At 32.2% G+C, this 19,909-nt stretch overlaps 1 protein-coding gene across 2 annotated transcripts in view; it reads left to right on the top strand.

Annotated features, from left to right (window-relative positions):
• LOC130440813 (uncharacterized) overlaps nucleotides 1–19,909 on the top strand; it is a 149,043-nt gene that overhangs the window by 122,153 nt on the left and 6,981 nt on the right. For both annotated transcript variants that reach the window (XM_056774160.1, XM_056774159.1), the window contains 7 exons: nucleotides 13,447–13,583; nucleotides 13,651–13,822; nucleotides 14,661–14,860; nucleotides 14,944–15,168; nucleotides 17,903–18,087; nucleotides 18,232–18,492; nucleotides 18,998–19,300. In XM_056774160.1, the coding sequence (XP_056630138.1) occupies nucleotides 13,447–13,583; nucleotides 13,651–13,822; nucleotides 14,661–14,860; nucleotides 14,944–15,168; nucleotides 17,903–18,087; nucleotides 18,232–18,492; nucleotides 18,998–19,300 (1,483 nt within the window). The remainder of the gene's footprint in view (nucleotides 1–13,446; nucleotides 13,584–13,650; nucleotides 13,823–14,660; nucleotides 14,861–14,943; nucleotides 15,169–17,902; nucleotides 18,088–18,231; nucleotides 18,493–18,997; nucleotides 19,301–19,909) is intronic.

The following is a 19,909-nucleotide window of genomic DNA, read 5'->3' as shown; positions in this document are numbered from 1 at the left end:
AGGAAAGAAAGGCTGATTCAACGACAAAAATATTTTCAACAATCTCTATTCAGGCGTTTCATTTTTTTATGAAGGAAAGAATGCACCCAATCTTAAGATCAACCCACATTTCTAATCTAATCTTCTAAGTATTTTACTGTCCTGGGTATTCACCTAAAGCCAGGTCCATATTCTCACGCTTCCTAATGAATCTCCATATGAGTCTTCGCGAGTACTAGCCATTTACACTCTGTGGTGGTTAACCGCAACAGGAAGATGTACCAGCCTATATATAATTTTTTACTCATCCGATCCCATAGGATATTCACTTTATTTTTATCCTTCTGATAAAGATCTTTTAGAGTCCAAATTATTGGTTCCATTAGGTATAAAAGTGATTCCCACTTTACCATAATACGAGCGCCGTTTTTATTTCAACCTCTGATAAGCTATAAAGTTCATATAATAAAACAATAATTTCATAATCAAAGGATTGGTTACTTTTCGACATAATCACCGAAGAGATTCAGACATTTGTCATATCTGTGTACAAGCTTTTGAATAACCTCTTCAAAGAAAGTTGCTGCCGATGTAGCCTAACAGTTCAGTAAGAATAGAGTACCAAATAGACCTTGAATATTCTGGAAATTCCGTAAACAAAGCAGTAAGGGTGAATCTGCGGTTTTTCAACCATTCTGTTAAACCGGGTCAGATTTGTATCCTTAGCTCCCTTCATCATGCACGGCCATCTTTAAAATTTCGACACCATTCACTCACAACACCATCACTCATGAAGTTTTCCCCATACCAAAACTCATTCTTCGATGGATTTCCGCAGCATTACAGCCTTAAGCCTATAGAAAAATTCGCAATTGACACTTGGCGAGAGCATCAATAATGGCGGACATGTTTACGTGGCTGTAGCACAACGCCGACTGGCGCCTAAATGTCCACAATGGCGGAGTGTGTTGTGCGAGAGCTTCGAAGTCGCCTACAGCGCTTTCTTCTGCTCGCATAGTGTCTGCACGGAGCGATCGGAGGTTGAAAAAAACGGCCATCGAGAAAATTATATTTTTACTGTACTTTTATATATCGTAGTTTTTTTGCATCTACAATTGCATATTATTCCTGATATGATCTAATATCTAATATTATATTTGATAAGAAAATCTCACCAAGCGCGGTATTCTGGTGAAATATACGGTTGAAAAAGATCATTTCAACACATAAGCAAGAATAAGCCCTATTAAGCAGGTATAAAAATTGTTGTAGAAAACCGACATTTACAGCTACTGACTAGTATAAGATGAAGTTTATAATTTTACTTACATCAAAGTGATATTCACACATAAAAACATTCGTATGCTTTACAATCCTCCTTGGGCAAGAGTTAATTGTAACCACAAATTTAGTCTTTTTTCGGATTTATTGCAACATAAACAAAGAGTTTGTTTGAACTATTTATAGACGTATTCATACACTTTGGCGCTACACACTATTTCTATCCAAAAAAATTGTAGGAAAATGATAAAATTCACATGAGCTCGCTGATTTGTTCTGGTTATGCGATTCACCTCACTTACCTCTATCACTATCATTTTTGGCGCGGCTTCAAAAGTCCAAAAAACTCCCAAGACTAATCTAGTATATTGACTAACTTCGATTCTAGAAGTTTATAACAAACTAGCCGCAAATTAAAATGTAGTAATTTTCGATTATTCCCTCTCATTCTTAAGAGTATCGTTCCGAAATTTCTACACCATATTGTTGTGATATATTTGGTTTCAAAATAAAAATATACCAAACAAAAATGAACTGGGTCTAAAAATTTCAAAAAAATTATGGTTAATATGATATTTAGCCAGTTAGCAACCATGAAGCTGATCGTTAGATAAAGTCAAATTTCTAATACAAGTTTCTTCGTAACTATTAGGTATTGAGGTACACTTTTTTATGACTCAATATTTCTATGTTTTCCATGTGATTTGCATTAGTATTTTTTTCTAGTCAATGTGAACAAGACTATTCGTCGACAATCCAAAATCTCTGTACGCTGGATTAAGTAGTATAGATAAAGAATTAACAAGAAACAGATCTAAAACAGTTTTCGAAACAAAACTCTATATATTTGTGTAGTGAGACCTCTCTCTCATTAAGAAAACTTCTTCTGTCGCAATGTTCCAGCATAATGTCACAGTTTAGTTGAAAAACGAACCGACTAGGTTTGATTTTTATGCACATTTTTCTAGTGGTAATTCCTTTTTGGATAAAAAAGAAAGTAAATCAAACTTGAGCAAATATTACAAACATGACACCTTCAACGAGCTTCTAAGATTTCCTAGATCTTACTAAGATCTAAAGATCTTCCTCGACCATACGATGAATCCACAAATAATAAAGCGAAGTTGCTTTTGGAATGTCTAGAGACATTATAGAAACAAGACTAAGAACAGTAACAAGGAACAGCCAAACAATTTGCAGAACTTTCCCGTTTCCCAAGAGGTAATGACCTGAAGGAAGAAAGGAAGAACATACATACGATATTTGGCTTCAGTCTATATAAGAGGTCGAAACGTCAAGAAACTCTTAGTTATTCGATGTGACAAACATCGTTTCAAATGTAGCTCAGTTCTAGCAGGAGGATATGGAATAGATCCTTTGGTAGCTCGTCAATAATAATGTTCCTTGGTGACGCTTACAAGAAATTCATTAGGATTAATAAGCTTGTTATGTTATCTTCAATGTATAGAAAAAAGATAAATTAAGAAAAGCAATGTCGAGTAAAAAATTGGCATTTCAGTTGAGATTAAATTGAACGGGTTTCAAAATATATATCGTGGTGTGGCAACACCGATAAGTTCGAGTGGTATCAGTTTTATTACATACGCGTTAGCGAATTTTAAAAATGTTAAGCGCGCGTTCCCGTTGAAATGTGTTACGTTACAATGTAAACCGAAAGTTTTCCTGCCAAGTTGATTGCAAAAGCTCCATTCAAGGTTTCTCCCTTCTTGTCGGTAGCCGATGAATGTTGAACGTCTTCGGAAAAATTAAATGGTTGAAAGTGTGAAGGTGATACTTCCAAGATTGTTATGTGAAGCTTGAAATTTTTTTTTTCTAATCTAATATGATGTGAAAAGTTTGATATCTCTACTGGGTACGTAACCTAAAATTAGTGGTATCGACGAATTGTTCTTCAAATTTTTGAGTGACAAAACAGTTTTGATATTCTAGAAAACACCTTAACTTTCAAATACTGGGATTCCAAGTTTAGATTCTTTCACTGTACGAATAATAGTTTAGTTGCGTAAATATTCGCGAGAATCTTGTTTCAAATTGGTAGTCTATGTTAGTTTCCAATAGTAAATATCTAATTCGGAAGATAAATTCGGCCAAATTGATTACCTGAACTACGATTTAATGAAGATCGCTTAACACGTTGACTACCAAGGCAATTTTCACAATTTCATATAATCGCATTAAATCATTAAAAATGATAATTTAAATAAAAAGTTATCACTGAAAGGTATAGAAAATGTTGGATTTTAAAAAAAACTTTGTTGAATTAAGTGAAAAAAAAACTTTTCAGGGAAGATGAATTATGAGTTATTTTGTAGTTGACAGTCAACGTGTTAAAATCGCTCGTGAATTCGGTTAATAAGTGTCACAAGTAGACCTAAGTACAGGAAGTAGATAAGTATCCGGAAACGGAAAAGAGAGAATGATTTTCACTAAATCGGTACACACTAAATTATATTTTAATATAATAATATATTTAAAAACAAGTATTGTTAGAGCTCTTAGGTTTTGGTCTTGAAACAGCACTTTAAAATTTGCTCCAGCTTTACATGTACAAATAATAAATCGAAAATTTCTCTGGCCGAATTTACCATCCCTTATATCAAGAAGAAGATGTGTTTCTTAACAAAATCTCCCTAATAAGTTCACCAATATTCATATTCAATATTGGGAATAAAATCGAAACACTCATATTGAAATAATTAGGTTTCCAAATTCACTGATAACACTTATTGACTTCAATTGAGCATTGGGGTTTTTAGGAAATCAATTTAAGACTCCTTGACCCTCCAAAGACTTACAATGCTCTCAATTTAATAGTTATTTATGCAACAAGTGCAGAAAATAAGTTTTTATTGCACGCAACGTGTATTGGCCTAACGAGGCCGTCAGACCAAGTTTAACAACACGCGGAGTGCAATAAACACTTTTTGCACGAGTTGCATACAATATTTTTTCTATGTTAACGAAAAAAAATTAGTTTTTGTCTGATATTTCTAGAACTGCTGAGTTTCATTATTCAAATCATTGTAGTCGAGATCGCATATATTTGAGGCAGTTACGTTTGTGTTTATAAATTGTAGTCATATGGAATTTTAGAAAAAAAAATACATTCTCTAGTAATTTCGTAATCCAGTATGTAATAAATATGATTGATAATAAAATAAAATACGCCATTCTTTGTAATTTCACAGAAACAAGACTAAATATTTCGCTCATTGGAATGTTTATGTTTGTCTTGATCACAAACCTCTGTATTATAATGACAGACGAGTGCATAAAGATTCATTTTTTCCATTAAATGTAGTTCTATAAAGTTGTTTATTGCATGAACGTAGAAAAATGATGATATCTGTTTCATCAATACAAATTTAACTGTTATAAGTTCCTATTAAAACTTTTACCTTTACCAACATTGTAATTTTTGATTCAGTTGATTCGTTCTCATTTTCAGTTATTTTGACGTTTCAAAAAAAGGAAAATTTGCCGAACTGCCAGCGTTTTTTGTCGTCTTCAAACAATAAAAAATATATTCGTTTGTCTTTGTAGTATTTTGTTCAGGCTCGAGTACATAATCTAAACAAATTATAGATGATTTCGTTTAAAAATTCTTTTTTAAAAAGATTATTCAATCATTGTGCTCATAACTTTTTGTTAGGAAACATCGATTCTTTTCAAAACGTGTGTTCATTTGTCCTTTCCATCTGTTTCGTTATTTAAACGATTATATCCCTACACCTCACCGCTCCCATTGTTTATAATTTTTCAGATATGACTAAATTCGATTATCTGCAAGAAAAAATTGATTTTCTCTGAGGAGCATATATTCAGAATAATAAAAATATTTTTCGTTCTGCTTTTTATAATAATTGTCATTTTGCTTTACTTTAATTACAAGTGTTTTATAATCGCATCCCTTATAAATTCTCATCACAATTTTCACTATTGGTTTTGAGCTTCATCATTGTTTAGACTGTGTTGACCATACGTTTCGAATTAAAAATTCCTTCCATATTATCAAAAACTGTATACTAAATTCACTTTGTTTTCTAATTTAATAATTTATTCCAAACATTACAATAAGAAAGAAATCTATCAATATGTGACTAGCAACAGATGGATTGTGTCCTGTTGTCAATTATATTTTTTATTACCACTATTGGTCAGTTTGATAATAAGGCACTTTCTAAACCAACCAGTTATGTATTATTTTTTTTATGGAAAATTCCAATATTTCCACAGCTCCGAGAAATTGAAAATACTAATTTTCACAACTAAATCTGGAATTGAAGTGAGTGGAATTATAATTTGTTAGTTGTGTAATGCATTACTTAAATAATGTTCCTCGAGCGGTTGAAGTATTAAGCACTAATAGTCAAACTATTTATTATAAATAGTAAGAAAACTCGTTATATCAAACTTAAATTTCAATTAATTACTCATTAATATAAATTATACTATTTGAGTATTTGTATATTCTCATTTCTATAGGAAAGTAAAAATTGTTTGGTTCACTCAAATAAAATTTGTCAGTTTCTATCTAAAAATAATCGAGTGATTTGTTTTGCAAACTTATGTGAAAATGTGTTTTTTGTATAAACAAAGTGAATAATACTACAAAATGTTTATTATCGTCGTAGAGTTTGTAAATAAATCTTGTAGTCATGACAATCCTTGATAATATTAAAGAGAAAATCACATCGTGTGTAGGTGTGTAGAATATACTTCAATGTGATTCAATTATTTGGAACTTTATACAACTTTTTGATGTTATGTACGTCGATACAACAGGTAAATGATGTAATACATGAAATATTTATTTAGTGTATATTTGACATGATCAATTAATGTTTTCTATCATTATAATAAAATTGTTATCCAAACGGCCAATAACAGTTTACTCAATTGGGTTAATTTATTTAACTACAGCAACTAACAACTCGAAATAATTTGTTACAACTAATTTGAAAGCTTGTATCAAGTATCTACTTGGTTTTAGCAGATGGAGTTTATTATACTTTGTTTATATTGGATTAATTTTTTATTTGTTCTGTTTTATACAATGTTATCTCTCATTTATCTTATAATTCGTAGCAAGTTTTTCTTCAATTATTAGTTTTTTCTCTTGCTAGATGAAACTCCACCTTTACTAAGTTTGTCCCAACATTTGAGAAATCACTGTACGATGGAGTATTATATAAAAATGTATACTAGATAGCTGGAAATAAGAATCCTATAGAATACATCAATGCATCTGTTTTCATAGTGTAGGTTTGAGATCGAATGATCATCAAATTTGGATTCTTGTTGCTATAGTAAGCTCAGGAAAAATCTACTACTAATGCCCGATCCCAAAATATGGTAAAAAACTAAGAGATTCTGTGAAGGAGGAAAACTACTTTAGTTTTCATTTAACCAACTGTAGGCTGGAGATGGTTAAACTGTTTTTTGATCTCTAATGTGTACCATGTTTCCTCAACTTTCCCATAAAAGTGCAGAAATACATTCGAATTGCGCTTAAGCAACGTCAAACACTACTTTTGTTCCAATTTACAAATAGTTGACTATCTTAAGAGTTTCAAAATTCCAGTTTACTCATACCATGAACTTTTTATGTTTATCATCTTCGTCTTAAATTCCATTCATCTTCAGTACTATATAGTGACTTATTCCGATTCAATTTGCTTATTATTAGTTTAAGAAAGTGTTATTAATATACGCCATATTTTTATTATCGTTGAACACTAACCAGATCAAATTTTAAAGTTTCCGGTATTGCAAACTTCACAATTATAACTCAGCATCCTTCACTTTAGAATTGATACTATATGAAGTCCTTAAAAATCGTCGAAAATTGAAATTTATATTTTCAAAATAACTATGCGTCATATATACTTCAAATCTAGTTTCTTAACCATTACGCAATAAAATTTCTAATGAAGTTGATATTTTTAGATTTTCAAACTAGTGCCAAGTTCACAGGTTCTTATTTATTTGTTTTTTTATTTCGTATCTGTTAACTTTTGACGTTATTGAATTAACTTTACATACGAGGGTTTCCTTTTAAATGAAATTTTCATTTACTATATAATTAGATCGACTTGTCGAGTTATTTACATCATTTTTATATTGATTAACGTATAGGAAAATGGGGAAGGGTACGATTTCTGTGACACCGGAATTAATTAGGCCAAAATAAATCGAAAATGAAGAGTGAAATTTTTTGATATCTCGCTTCATTTTCGAGATATCGATACTTGAAGTTATAATCAAACGTTAGTTTATAATTCGCTTTATCGCGCTCAATACTTCGTTTCAAATGAATATTTTATCACTTTAAATTCAATATGAATCTTGTAATTCAGTAAACAAAAGATTTTTTATTTAATTTTTATATTATTTACCCTGATACTCCAAAATTATATTGAAACAGATTTTTATAACAAAATGAGCCATTTTTGATAACTTTCATTACTCTATGATGAATATAACTTAACATATGATAAATACGTGAATAATTTGATGTTTTTCATTAAGAATTGTCGGTTGTTTTTCATTATTTAGCGAAGCCTCCCATAAGAAAAAATAATAATAATAAAATAAAACTAAAATAATCCTCATGCGAAGAATAATTGTTGTAGACAATTTTGGCTGTAAGAAATTCACGATTTTTGAACTTTTTACACTCAAAGTGCACCACGAGAAGGTTAGGTTGATATATACAAATATTAACTAAAAATAAATTTTTCCTACTTCAAGTATCGATATCTCGAAAACGAAGCGAGATATCGAAAAATTTTATTCTTCATTTTCAACTTATTTTGGGTCGATTTACAAAATGGCAAATACAGGCTCCACGGAAATCGTACTCGTGCCGGAAAATGATTATATTAATATATTAATATCTTCCAGTTGCTCCATTAATATCTACATAGTAACTGAAATGAAAGCTGTATAAAACGTTTACTTCAGGTATGCAAAAAGTTTTTTAAAAAATTTCTTGATGTAGCAAGGTCATCCTGATAATCTTGAAAAGGAAACTTCCATGTTTCACCTTTTGTTGGAAACTAATTATGTATAAACAATGTGAAAGAATTTTTAACACACAAGTTTTTCTTTTTCCTTGTTTTCTTGAAAGGCCACTTATATATTTTGTGAAAAGTTCTTCTCGAAACACGATACGAAAATACGGGAATTTCTACTACGTCCAATATATTCAAACAAACCATATCCTCTAGTGTAAATTGTCGATCATTAACGCGAAAACATTACAATAGACCAAATTGTTCTACTTTGTATATCGTAGGCGTGCGAATTGTAAACAATGATTTTATAAGTCATGTAATTCTGCTGGACCAAAAATAGAAACAACTATTACAAGAAATTATTGTTATAATATAGAATAATTCGTAATAAAGTGGTACTTATAAAATTTAAACACATTTTGGTTCAATAATTTGTAGTTAAATAATGTATACAGCCAGGAATATCCAACTGGAATACATAAATAAATGTTGACACGTCGATTTGTATTTTTTAATATACCAACTTTGAATGCAACCACCTTTATATTATTTATTTTTTCGATTCCTCCGAAAATTCATGTACAATGGGCCGATACCTATCTTCAACTTCATCTTCGTGAAATATTAAATATAATTCGCTACATTACATTTTTTTTATTTTATTTTTAATTTGTTATTAAAACTCTCATAAATATTGAATTTTTCAAATATTCTTATTTAACAAATTATTTTTTTAAAGTACAGTACAGTACAGAAGGAATTTCTTCACTTTGGTTAGTCTTTACCCCAGAAATAAAAGTGAGGATCGTTCAGTAAGTTGATTGGTCGTGCATACAAGGCCTATTGTATAGGCATTTTTGGAAATGGTTGCATCTGGTGGAATCAGAAACCAAGTAAAACAAATCTTCATTTGCTTTCAAATAATTGCTTGAACTATTTTTTCTTGATTCTTAAGCCATTTCTTCAGTAGATACAATTTGGAATATTTTTATCGGTTCTGAAAGCAAATGATTTGGGCTACAATCATTTGGGATTTAAATTTTATTACAAAGATCCTTCTAAACTTTGACCAGCACATATCCTCAGATATTGTACATAGTTTTTGTGAGATTGATCTTAGTTTAAATCAATTCTACATTGTTGCCGTTCGTAATAGGATTCAGTGCTTAGAAAATGCTTTATGAATTCCTTGACATTATACCTTTTTGGCAAACTTATATGGTTCTTTCTATCACCATGTCTCTTTTCTCAAATTGGTTTCGTGACATCAACTTTCCTTGTTATATATTTGTTTGATCACCAAGGTTTTGGTGTACGCTCAACTCGGCAGTCCAGTCTACTCTGTTTAATCGATTCTATCTTGACCAAGGAGGAAATGATAGTGCCTTCCTTTGTTTTGCCAGACATTCCAATGAAGTTGGTTAAAGATTCAGATTTCTTGGTCTGATTTAATACAGGAAAAGATATTATGTGATTAAAAGGTTCCAATATATGGGCTTTAGTTGGAACTGTATATCTAATATTTTCCCACTTTTAAAATATCCCTTTCCACCTACAATATTACCACCTAATTGTTTACTAGTTTATAACAACAAAAATTCTGCATCCATGCATTGGAAGAAGTAGAACCGATCTAATCCGAATTTTTGATGTATCTTAAGTAGACACTACAGATCTAATTATATCCGACACCTAGAGACCCGATTCAGGGCGATGTAATTTTATCCCTAAAGATATATGGCTTAAGTGTACTAGGTTTCAGTTTTATTTTTTATTTGAAAAGTTTGAAAGATGCAGTACTTCACACAAACACGTTTTTTTAAATAATAGTGTAACTCACTTTTTGAAAATAATTAACGACGGATTTTTAAGAGGTTCTTAAGTGATACTATGTATTTTTTTCCAATTGTGATTGATCTGCGTTATATATATATATATATATATAAGTGTAATTAGATCTAACTGTGTATCTCAAATCATATAATTTGAGAATAGATCACACAATATTATAAAAATAGTATTTCAAATGATTCATTTTATTAAAAAAGGTCTTTTAATCGTCTCGTGGCCGTCGTGTGCGGTTAACTGTTCTTCATCTGTTCATCTGTTAAAAATAATATATGAAACATAAAGTTAAAGACTTCCCTCTTGTCCTTCAATCAACAGTCAGTTCAAGCGGAAAAAGTCAGAAACGTATCTAATTGGCCAAATCGGGAATGTCTGTTATCAAGCAACCAGAACACTGTTGTCTCTTTTAGTTTTATTTACATATCTGAAAGGAAATGGAGCGAATTTAATTGAAATTTCTTCTATCTACAATTTCCTCTATTTTTTCTCTCTTCTTTGAACAATATTGTTAGATACATAGAAAGCGAAAATTGCCAATAAGAATCGAACCAGTTGTTGTATATATACCATCTGTTTGAAAGTAATGGTCAAATGAGAAGAAAATAATAATAATTATTGCAAAATTCATACTATTCTTTTAAGAAATTAATTTTCTCATCGTAGAAGAATGACAAATTAAATTCGGTCGAATTGGCACCAATCAACTACTAGTTGTTGACCTGCCTCCAGCTATTACGGAAGTTTTTGTAATTTAACCAGTTGGAAAGTATAATTTGGCTATTGAACATTGAATGATTGACATTACTAGTATATTGATTTATTGTTGAATGGATACGAAATTGTGAAAATCGAAAAATTGGAGTATCGGGCCATCATCAAGTACCTGTATTTAAAAGGGTTAGAGGTAAGCAGATTTACGAAGATATGCTTAATACCCTTGGTGATCGATGCCCTTCGTAAGCGACCGTGAAAAATTGGTCTCCAAGCTTCAAACGAGGTAAATTTTCCATTGAAGATGATGACCGATCGGGAAGGCCAGTTTCTGAGTCAGTCCCCGAAAATATCGATGCAGTTCATGATATGATTTTATCAGACCGTCGAATTGGGCTCGAAGGGATATCTGAAGCACTGATGATCTCATACGATCGTGTTCATTATATAGTTCACGTCAATTTGTACATGACATGAGAAAAATTGCTGCAAAATGGATCCTCAAACGTTTGAATGTTGATCAAAAGCATGCAAGGGTAGAAGCATCGCGTTTGATCTGTGCTCGATTTGAAAATGATGTAGACTTCTTTAACCGAATTATTACTATGGATGAGACTTGGGTACATTTCTATGATCCAGAAACAAAGCAACAATCGATGGAATGGTGACACGCTGGTTCTGCAAGACCTAAGAAGTTTCGTGTCCAAACATCTATTGGAAAAGTTCTTGCTTCATTTTTTTGGGATTGCTATGGAGTAATCATGATTGATTTTTTGGATAAGGGTAGAACAATAATTGGAGATTACGATTCGACATTACTGACCACTCTACAGGAAAATATTGAAGAGAAAAGATGCGGAAAGCTATCCAAAGGTGTTTTGTTTTTGCAGGACAACGCCCCTGCACACAAATCTCATGTTGCCATAGAAAAAATTCGTGTTTCGAGAATTACTAGAACACCGCCTTTGTTAACCAGATTTGGCTCCGTTCGACTATCATCTCTCTCCTCGGCTGAAAAAAAGTTTAAAAAGTCGTAAATTTCCTTCCAACGAGGAGATAATAAAAGCTGTGGAAGTCTGGTTTGCAGACATTTTTTTCGGAAGGTTTAGAGACGTTGCAGGTTCGCTGTAATAATTGTATCCAATTAAGAGGAGAATATGTTGAGTAATAAAATATTTTGACATTGAAATTGGTCACATTAGGACTTTGGTTGTAGATTTGGAGACCACTCCCATTTTTCGGCAAGGCTGTCGGGATCCTCATCCATTATCTATTGTTTTTAGAGTACACTCACACTAGTTTGAACATGAAATCAATAGTTTTCAGACATTTCAAGGCCGCTTGGCTATCCGAGAGAATGTGAATATGTTTTTTAGAAAGGCTTTTATCCAAACCCTCCTGATCACATTTGTTTTTTGCTAGCATTTCTGCCTGTAAAATAATGAGTGATTTTCTTAGTGGTGTAAAGATAAATTTTGTCCGAAAACGTATAAACTAATTTCTTGCGCTAGCTTCGAACCGTCAGTGTACCAGAGAGATATATTTCGATTGTGCGGAAGATTTTTATTGACCTTATCGGTTCTAGAATTCTTAGATTTCCCAGTTTTAATTTTACTGTCTGGATTAGCCTGTGTGGATCGCTAAATTGTTCACTATAAAGTGAATGGGTGGCAGCTTTAGTAGCGTCTCCAAGGTTGTAGTGGGGCAGGTTGACATTGCCCTTGGAATACCCTGACAGATCAAACAAGCGCAGCGAATGTAATCATAGGGTTTTTGTTAGTTAACTTTCATTACAGACCGTAACTTCACACTTGATAAATAAGTTATTATCGTCTTCTTTTTGCTATTTATGAAGCACCAAATATATAGATTGAACTTTGTCAAAAAGCTTGTATTGTATCATGTATTATTTTTATTGTGCTAAACTATGAAGTTAGGTAATCAATTCGAAGAGGAAATAGACAGTAAAGATGATAAAGGTGACTGGAACTATAATTTGAGCTGAATAATATTCAATTGCAATATGCTTGCTGGAGAAACCTTGAAAAAAGTGCTCATTAGTTTTGAGAAAATATGTGTATGCTGTAAAGAAGATGAAACAACTTTTTGGCACGAGCCTCATAAATTACCAGCTCATATTAATTATTGTATCCCAAATGGCTGTAGTAATTGAGCTATATAAAAGCTAAATTATGAACGGAACTGTTTTTGCACTCGATATTTCTTTAACGATAAATTTCAAAATTATACAACATATTCATTACAACCCAAAATAAATTTAGAAACGGATATCCTCAGTAGTTCCATAGGAACTTGAAAATGCCTCACATACACCGGTAACAAACGACGCGAATAGTTAAAAGGAAACAAAACATGACGTTTACGACGTGCAATTGACAAAATTGTTATTTTCACAGATGCCGGGACTTAAATATCGATGTTTGAGTCGTTTTATTGAAAAATTAGTATTTTCCTTGCCAGCATAAAATAGTCTTTGTTGGATGCAGGAAGTTATATTGTTTGTAAGATGTACTTGAAAGAAAGCGACGATAAAAGGAAGTTATTTTTAATACCTTCTTTGTTTCAGAGTGCGTCAGAGGCACAGTCAAAGGGGGTCGTACGTCACCCACCGTTCGACCCCCTGCCACGATTAGGGTACCTCCTGTTAAACAACCCCCTGTCGCCGAAGCACTTGCCGTTCTCGTACAACATCTCGTTTTTAACGTAAGTCTGAATATTTATTTTAATTTTGTGTGAAGTGCAAATCCTATCTTCATTCCTTTTTTCTCAGGTTCAAGCATTCCAAGTTCCCATATTGAAAGGACAAGTGGAAAGATTTCATAAAGAAACCGAAGAACTCAAACTAGCATGTCAACAATTAGAAGACGCTTTAACGAAAGAAAAAATTCAACATACTCTAGCGATAGAAGTCATTGAAAAACATAGAAATGAGATTTCAGAACGTAAGGGTTCTCATAATCATCTATTTTAGCTATAATTTTGTTTATTTCTTCAAAACGACAGTCAATCAAGTTTTTTATCGCTTCATCTCGATGTTTGCTTAAAAACGTGTATGCCAAAACGACAATTAACATGATGGTAGATAGAGAAAAAATATGATATTGATAATAATATTACTTCAAGGAATAATCAACTTACCATAGTCAATTGAAAGTGATGCCGCCGATAGGATGTTTAAGAGTCCGGCAGGCATTCTCGTCATTAAATTAATAATATCAGCTGATGGGTAGTCTGTCTGAATTCGGGTTATAGTTTCCTGATATATTTTAAAGCGATTAAGCCGCGGCGTTTTTCTTGCAGTCACTAACTCATAGATTTGGCCATAGATGAAACTGAAATTAATTCCTTTTGGCTTATATTAGAAAGTAGCCCCGAAAAAAGTACTGAGCTGGGCAGTAGGCACTAATTAATAGGCTTGTAATCAAGGCCATACACTGTAACCCAGAAATATCTCATCAAGACATGTGGCAAATCATGATACTATAAATTTCAAGCTCATTCCAGGAAAATGAATGTTTATCTATATCCAAATATTAATAATATTGATTAGGTTCCAGGGTTCCAGTATCGCAATTTTCATACACTTTCATCCTTTTTCCGATAGAATATTGGAACGAATTCTCTTATACCTGAAGAATTATCCAAACATATAGACATTCGTATTTGGATTGATCTCAATTTATAGCTAAATGTAATTGACTGTCATTGTTTTTTATATTTTTGTTTCGTAATATACGTTGCCATTTATCTTTCCAGCTTTTAATAGAAACGATTTTTTAGTAAACCAACGCCACGCTGGATTAGAACAACGTATTTTAAAAGAAAACGAAAATGCTCTTCAAGCTTTATGTAAACAGCAAGAAGAACAACTTGCTACTGTTAAGAAAGAATTTGAAAAATTGCAAAGAACACATGAGGAATCTCTAGACATCCTCCGAGAAGAAAATGATTCTATAAGAGAACAAATCGACGAAAAAAGGGTAAGTACGGATAGATAGATAGCCATAATACATTTATACATTCGTTAGTTTATAAGTTACTAAAAACCACATCTTTTTCTTAGATGGAAGTAGAAAAAGTTAAATATGAAAGTAAGAAATTGAAAGATGACTACGAAACCAAAGAAATTTTACTGAAAGAGCACAATTACAAATTGAAGCTGCAGCTGACTAAACTCGAAGGAGAATTCGAACAAAAACTGAAAAGTTTATCGGAAGAAAATAAAAGATTGAGAGAAGAAAATGACAGATTATTGAGCTACGGAGATGACAAAGGAATTAGTATACAGGTTTGTAATATTTTAAAATTAATAGGAAAATAATAGTTTCCTCATCTTATTCTTTGTGTACCTATGAAATATATTTGACAAATTACAATCAGCCGTTATCATTAAGAATAAAAAAATGGAAGTTTGTGTTAAAAATGTGTCAATTTCTTCAGTTTGTTATTTATTTTATAACTCGTTTAATTTTATATACAGTCAAACCTGGATAAGCACAAGGGAGCACAATCTCATTCTCGCTTATAGAGGTTTCTCACTAACCCGAGTTTCTCGCTAATGCAGGTACATGGGTAGCGTTTCTCTCTTATAGGGATACGCAGCAACAACAAGTACAAAAGTAGTAAATATGCAATATGATAAAATTATGTGCATTATATGCACAACATATATTATGTACATAATAATATATTTTTAAATGCTTACGAAAACAAAACAAAAATTCATGTACTATGTAATTTTATTTTATTTAGAACTTATTTGCACTCAAAGAAAACCGTCAGTTTCGTTTGGGTTTCTGTTTTTGTATTTTGAATGTTTTCCTCTAACTCATAAATTTTGTCGAATATTGCTTGATCAACAACCGCCGCGTATTCAAAGTACTAATGCACCGTCTCCAACGCATTTAAAGCTGGCTTCATTGGAATGATCTTTATTTCTGTTTCTGTGCCTCGTCTTCACTGTCATTTCCAGCAATACAGGTGTTCACATAATTCTTAACGATATCGTCGTCGGTTTGTTCTCCAGCGGTAGTTACGTCGTCGTCAGTTTGAACGAAATCTTCTAAGCTCGGCATTAACATATTGGATTCGTGAGAGACAAGCTTAGTCCATTCCTCGTTGATAGGTCCAACTTCAACATCATTTTCCTCTGGCAGGTCTTGCTCATCTGTACTTTTCCAAAACCCAGCTTTTTTGAAGCAGTTTTTGACAGTAACGTCACTGACTAAGTAGCATGCTTTTCTAGCAAATTTCATAGCTAGAAGTACGTTAATGTCAGGGCTACTGTTTTCTTCCAGGCTCGTAAGAATATGTTTAACGACTTCTCTGCGGTAAAAGCGTTTAAAAAGTGTGAATTATGCCTTAATCTAAAGTTTATTAGTGGTGTTAGCAGGTAAAAACATTACTTTTACCTTTGCAAGTGTTGGTAAGTCCGTATGGGCAGCAGGCAGTTGTCAATGAATAGCAGAATTTTTTTCAGTTTATCTTCATTTGTCTGTCAACTTTTTTCAACAAATTATTGGCATAATCAGCAGGTAGAGTCTCGACACCTTTAAAACATCTAGGTCGCTTTGGAGAAGTGTAAGGCGTTCCTTGCTTTGTTTTTCCTCCATGGCATTTTTCGCCTTTAAACGTAAATGTTTACAAAGCAGTTTCATCCGCGTTGTAAATATCGTCTGGTTCATACCCTTCTAAAAGATCTTCAGTCCAGTGGTTGCACACATCTTGGTCCACAAATTTACTTTCTCCAGCTGTTTTTTTGAAAGCTATGTCATGACGCCTTTTAAAACCCTCTAACCAGCCGTTGCTAGCAGAAAAGTTCTGGATTCCCAGTTTTGTAGCAAACTCTTTTGATTTTTCTTTCAACAAAGGTCCATCTATGGGAATATTCTTATCGAGAGTTGTTTTATCCATTCCAAAAGGCACTTTTCGATATTGGGAAATTCAGAAACTCTAGCTCTAACTCTTAATATTTCTATATCCATCAGAGCACTCAGACTTTATAGAGTCTTTTGATTTTATAATTTTATTATAGGTGGATTCTGGTAAATTGAACTCTCTCTGAATTTCATTTCGCGATTTTCCGGATTCAAATGCATTCACTATTTTAAGTTTATCACTGAATAACAGTACTTTAATTTTCCGTTTTGACATGATGCAGAACAGAATTTTCCTTCGCAATTGATAACTATAAACTGAGTAAGTCCGACAAACAGGACGGTACACAGGCATACGTGTCTATTTGAAAAGAATGCGATAAAATAACAACATTATTTAGTTCCACAAACTAGAATAGGTACGAAATAGAATAGGTACAATATTGACGAGAATACAAAAACAAAGGTAGGAAGTTCCACGAAAGTTAAGAATGAGTCATAAAATAGCACATACATGTTTAATTTGTAAATAAAGCTCGACTGTCGCTTATAGAGGTATAGATAAGTAGCAGTCTCACTAACGGACGTCTATGAGGGAAAAACGACTCTCTTACAGAGGTTTCTGTTTCTCGCCTATAGGGGTTTTGGGAGCTTAAAATGAGGGATCTCGGCTATTACTCTCACTTATACAGTTTTCTCACTTACCCAGTTCTAACTTATCCAGGTTTGACTGTATTTGATATTTCTAAAACTTCATAAATACGAGGTATGGCTATTAAATAATGAGATTAGTGATATAAAACATTTGATTATGATATTATGTATATTTATTTAGTATCATCTTCAATATATACCCCTCCTCTATCCCTACATCACTCCTTGCTAATTTTCCATTGTTCGAAACAGTGTAGGAAGTCTTTTTTTGCAAATCTTTCACGCGCCCATTTTTTATGTTTTATGTGAAATTTATTTATACACATGAAGGCCACGGTTACACTGGTTTGTTTACAGACACGGTAGACATTGCATTCGGAAGAGTAGGCTGACAATCATTAACCAAGCCTACTTCATAGCCACACCTCGTAATGTTTTTAATTATACCCGTATTAATAAAGAACAAACAAATAACAAGATTTATATTTGTAGGAAGTACAATCACTAAGGGCGGTTCTTGAATTAAAACAAAACGAAGTAGCCGAACTAAGAAAATCTTTAGCTGAAACGAATCAAAGGGCAGAAATGCTTATAGGTGCTGAAGAAAAAGCGAGGGTACTAAATGCTAGATGTGAAGATCTTCAGCTACAACTTGAAAGGAAAGCTGATACTGAAAAGTAAGATAGTAATACAAATTTCGTTAATTTTTCAATTCTTAAATCATTTAATCTTAATTTTCTTTTTTTTTATAGAAAAAGTTATTGATATATTTGATATATTAACTTTTGATATGAATATAACGTTCATTCTATTACTTATAGATCGCTTATTCAAGAAAATCATAAGCTACAAGAGAGCTTCAAAGAAGAAACAATTCAAAAAAGACGACTGTCTCAGTACAACGAAGAACTACAATGGAAATTGAAACAAAACAAGGAAGTTATTAATAAAGTCCTAGAACGAGCTGAAGAGACTGTTTTTAATCGTTCTATGATGAGCTCTAGTTTCAATGAAAGGCACAACTCGACCCGTTTGAGCTTAGAACGGGCTATGTCTTTTAGAGAACGCACTTATACAAATAGGTAAGTTATGAAACAAATTAAAGGTTAGAGATGAAAACAAAGCTCACGGTTAAAAAACCAATTTCAAAGAAAGTAGGGAGTTGATTAGAAAAAATGATCGTCATATTAAAATAAATTGCATGGAAATTTAGTAATTTATTTCTTAGAAATAAACCATTGCGCACACGGTATTTGTAATTGATGTAATTGAGCACGAAAAAATCAGTGTAGCCGTTGATTTTGTTTTGATGGGTATATATTGAAGGTAATAGTAAATAAATATACATAATATCAAAATTTTATCACCTGGCTCGTTAATAAATTTATTAGTCTTATTGTTTTCGTATATTTTGAATTTTCAAATAAGTTATTTTTTGGATTAACATAAACTGAACGGAAGACTGGAGAAAAAATTTTTGCAGATCTTTTCGTATTCAAAGTTATGAATAAAAAAAATTATAAAGAAAAATGCAACATCAAGATCTGTGGATATTGTTTTTGTTAAGTTAATTATTTTTGTAAGCAGATCGAATAATGGCGAAGAATTTCGTGGAAGAAAATCCTTTAACGTTGAATTCGAAACTGACGATTTGTCTCCACCAGCTTCACCAAAAGTTAAGGCAATCGTTGAGAAATCGGATTCCGTCAGTTACGTACTGGAAATGGATGAAAGTCCGGAGGTTGTGGCCAGTAGAATTGTTAGAAGGAGTTTCAGAAATACGACACCTTCGAAAAATACTCCTACAAAGTCACCATCCAATAAAAGACCTCGAATTCGTAATCCTCTTAACCAGAGCTCTTCTTCTAGCGCCATTTTAACTACAAATAAGTAAGTGATAATACTGTACCATACATTGAGATAGTCTTTTTACGTTATAAGATTTTACATAGTGTGCTAAAATTTCGGATTTTCCAAATCCCCATTTATTTGTTTAAAATTTATGAATTTCAAGAATTTCCATGTAATTATAATAATATATTTTTGTCACTCAAAAGGCTATAAAGACTTTTATATCAATCACCAGAACTAACGATATATTTGGAGTAAGTTCGAACTGAAGATAAAATATATTATGGAAAAACTACTTTTCCGATATGGCGATTATGTGGTTTGTTGTCACAATTTTTCTGACGATACCTATCAAACTTTCAGTTGAATTTAACAAATCGATTATTTTTAATACTCATATACGAAACCGAAAAAAGTTACGTGACTATTATCCTGAAAGTGCTCCGTCCCAAGGAATTATTTGCGAGTGCTTCTCTACTTTTAACAGTAGCTATATGAATACGTATGATACTAAATGTCCAGGAGTGCAATTTACTGTAAATACTCCAGAAACTCGTACCCTTGAACTTAATGATGGTCAAATACAACACATTTCTGTTACCTAACAAAGTGAATACATCAACCGAACAGCTACGCAATATTTTTCTA

This window comes from Diorhabda sublineata, chromosome 2, assembly GCF_026230105.1.
Source record: "Diorhabda sublineata isolate icDioSubl1.1 chromosome 2, icDioSubl1.1, whole genome shotgun sequence".
Taxonomy (NCBI): Eukaryota; Metazoa; Arthropoda; class Insecta; order Coleoptera; family Chrysomelidae; genus Diorhabda; species Diorhabda sublineata.
The sequence above is the reverse complement of the archived record's forward strand: the minus strand, read 5'-3'. Positions and strand labels throughout refer to the sequence as shown.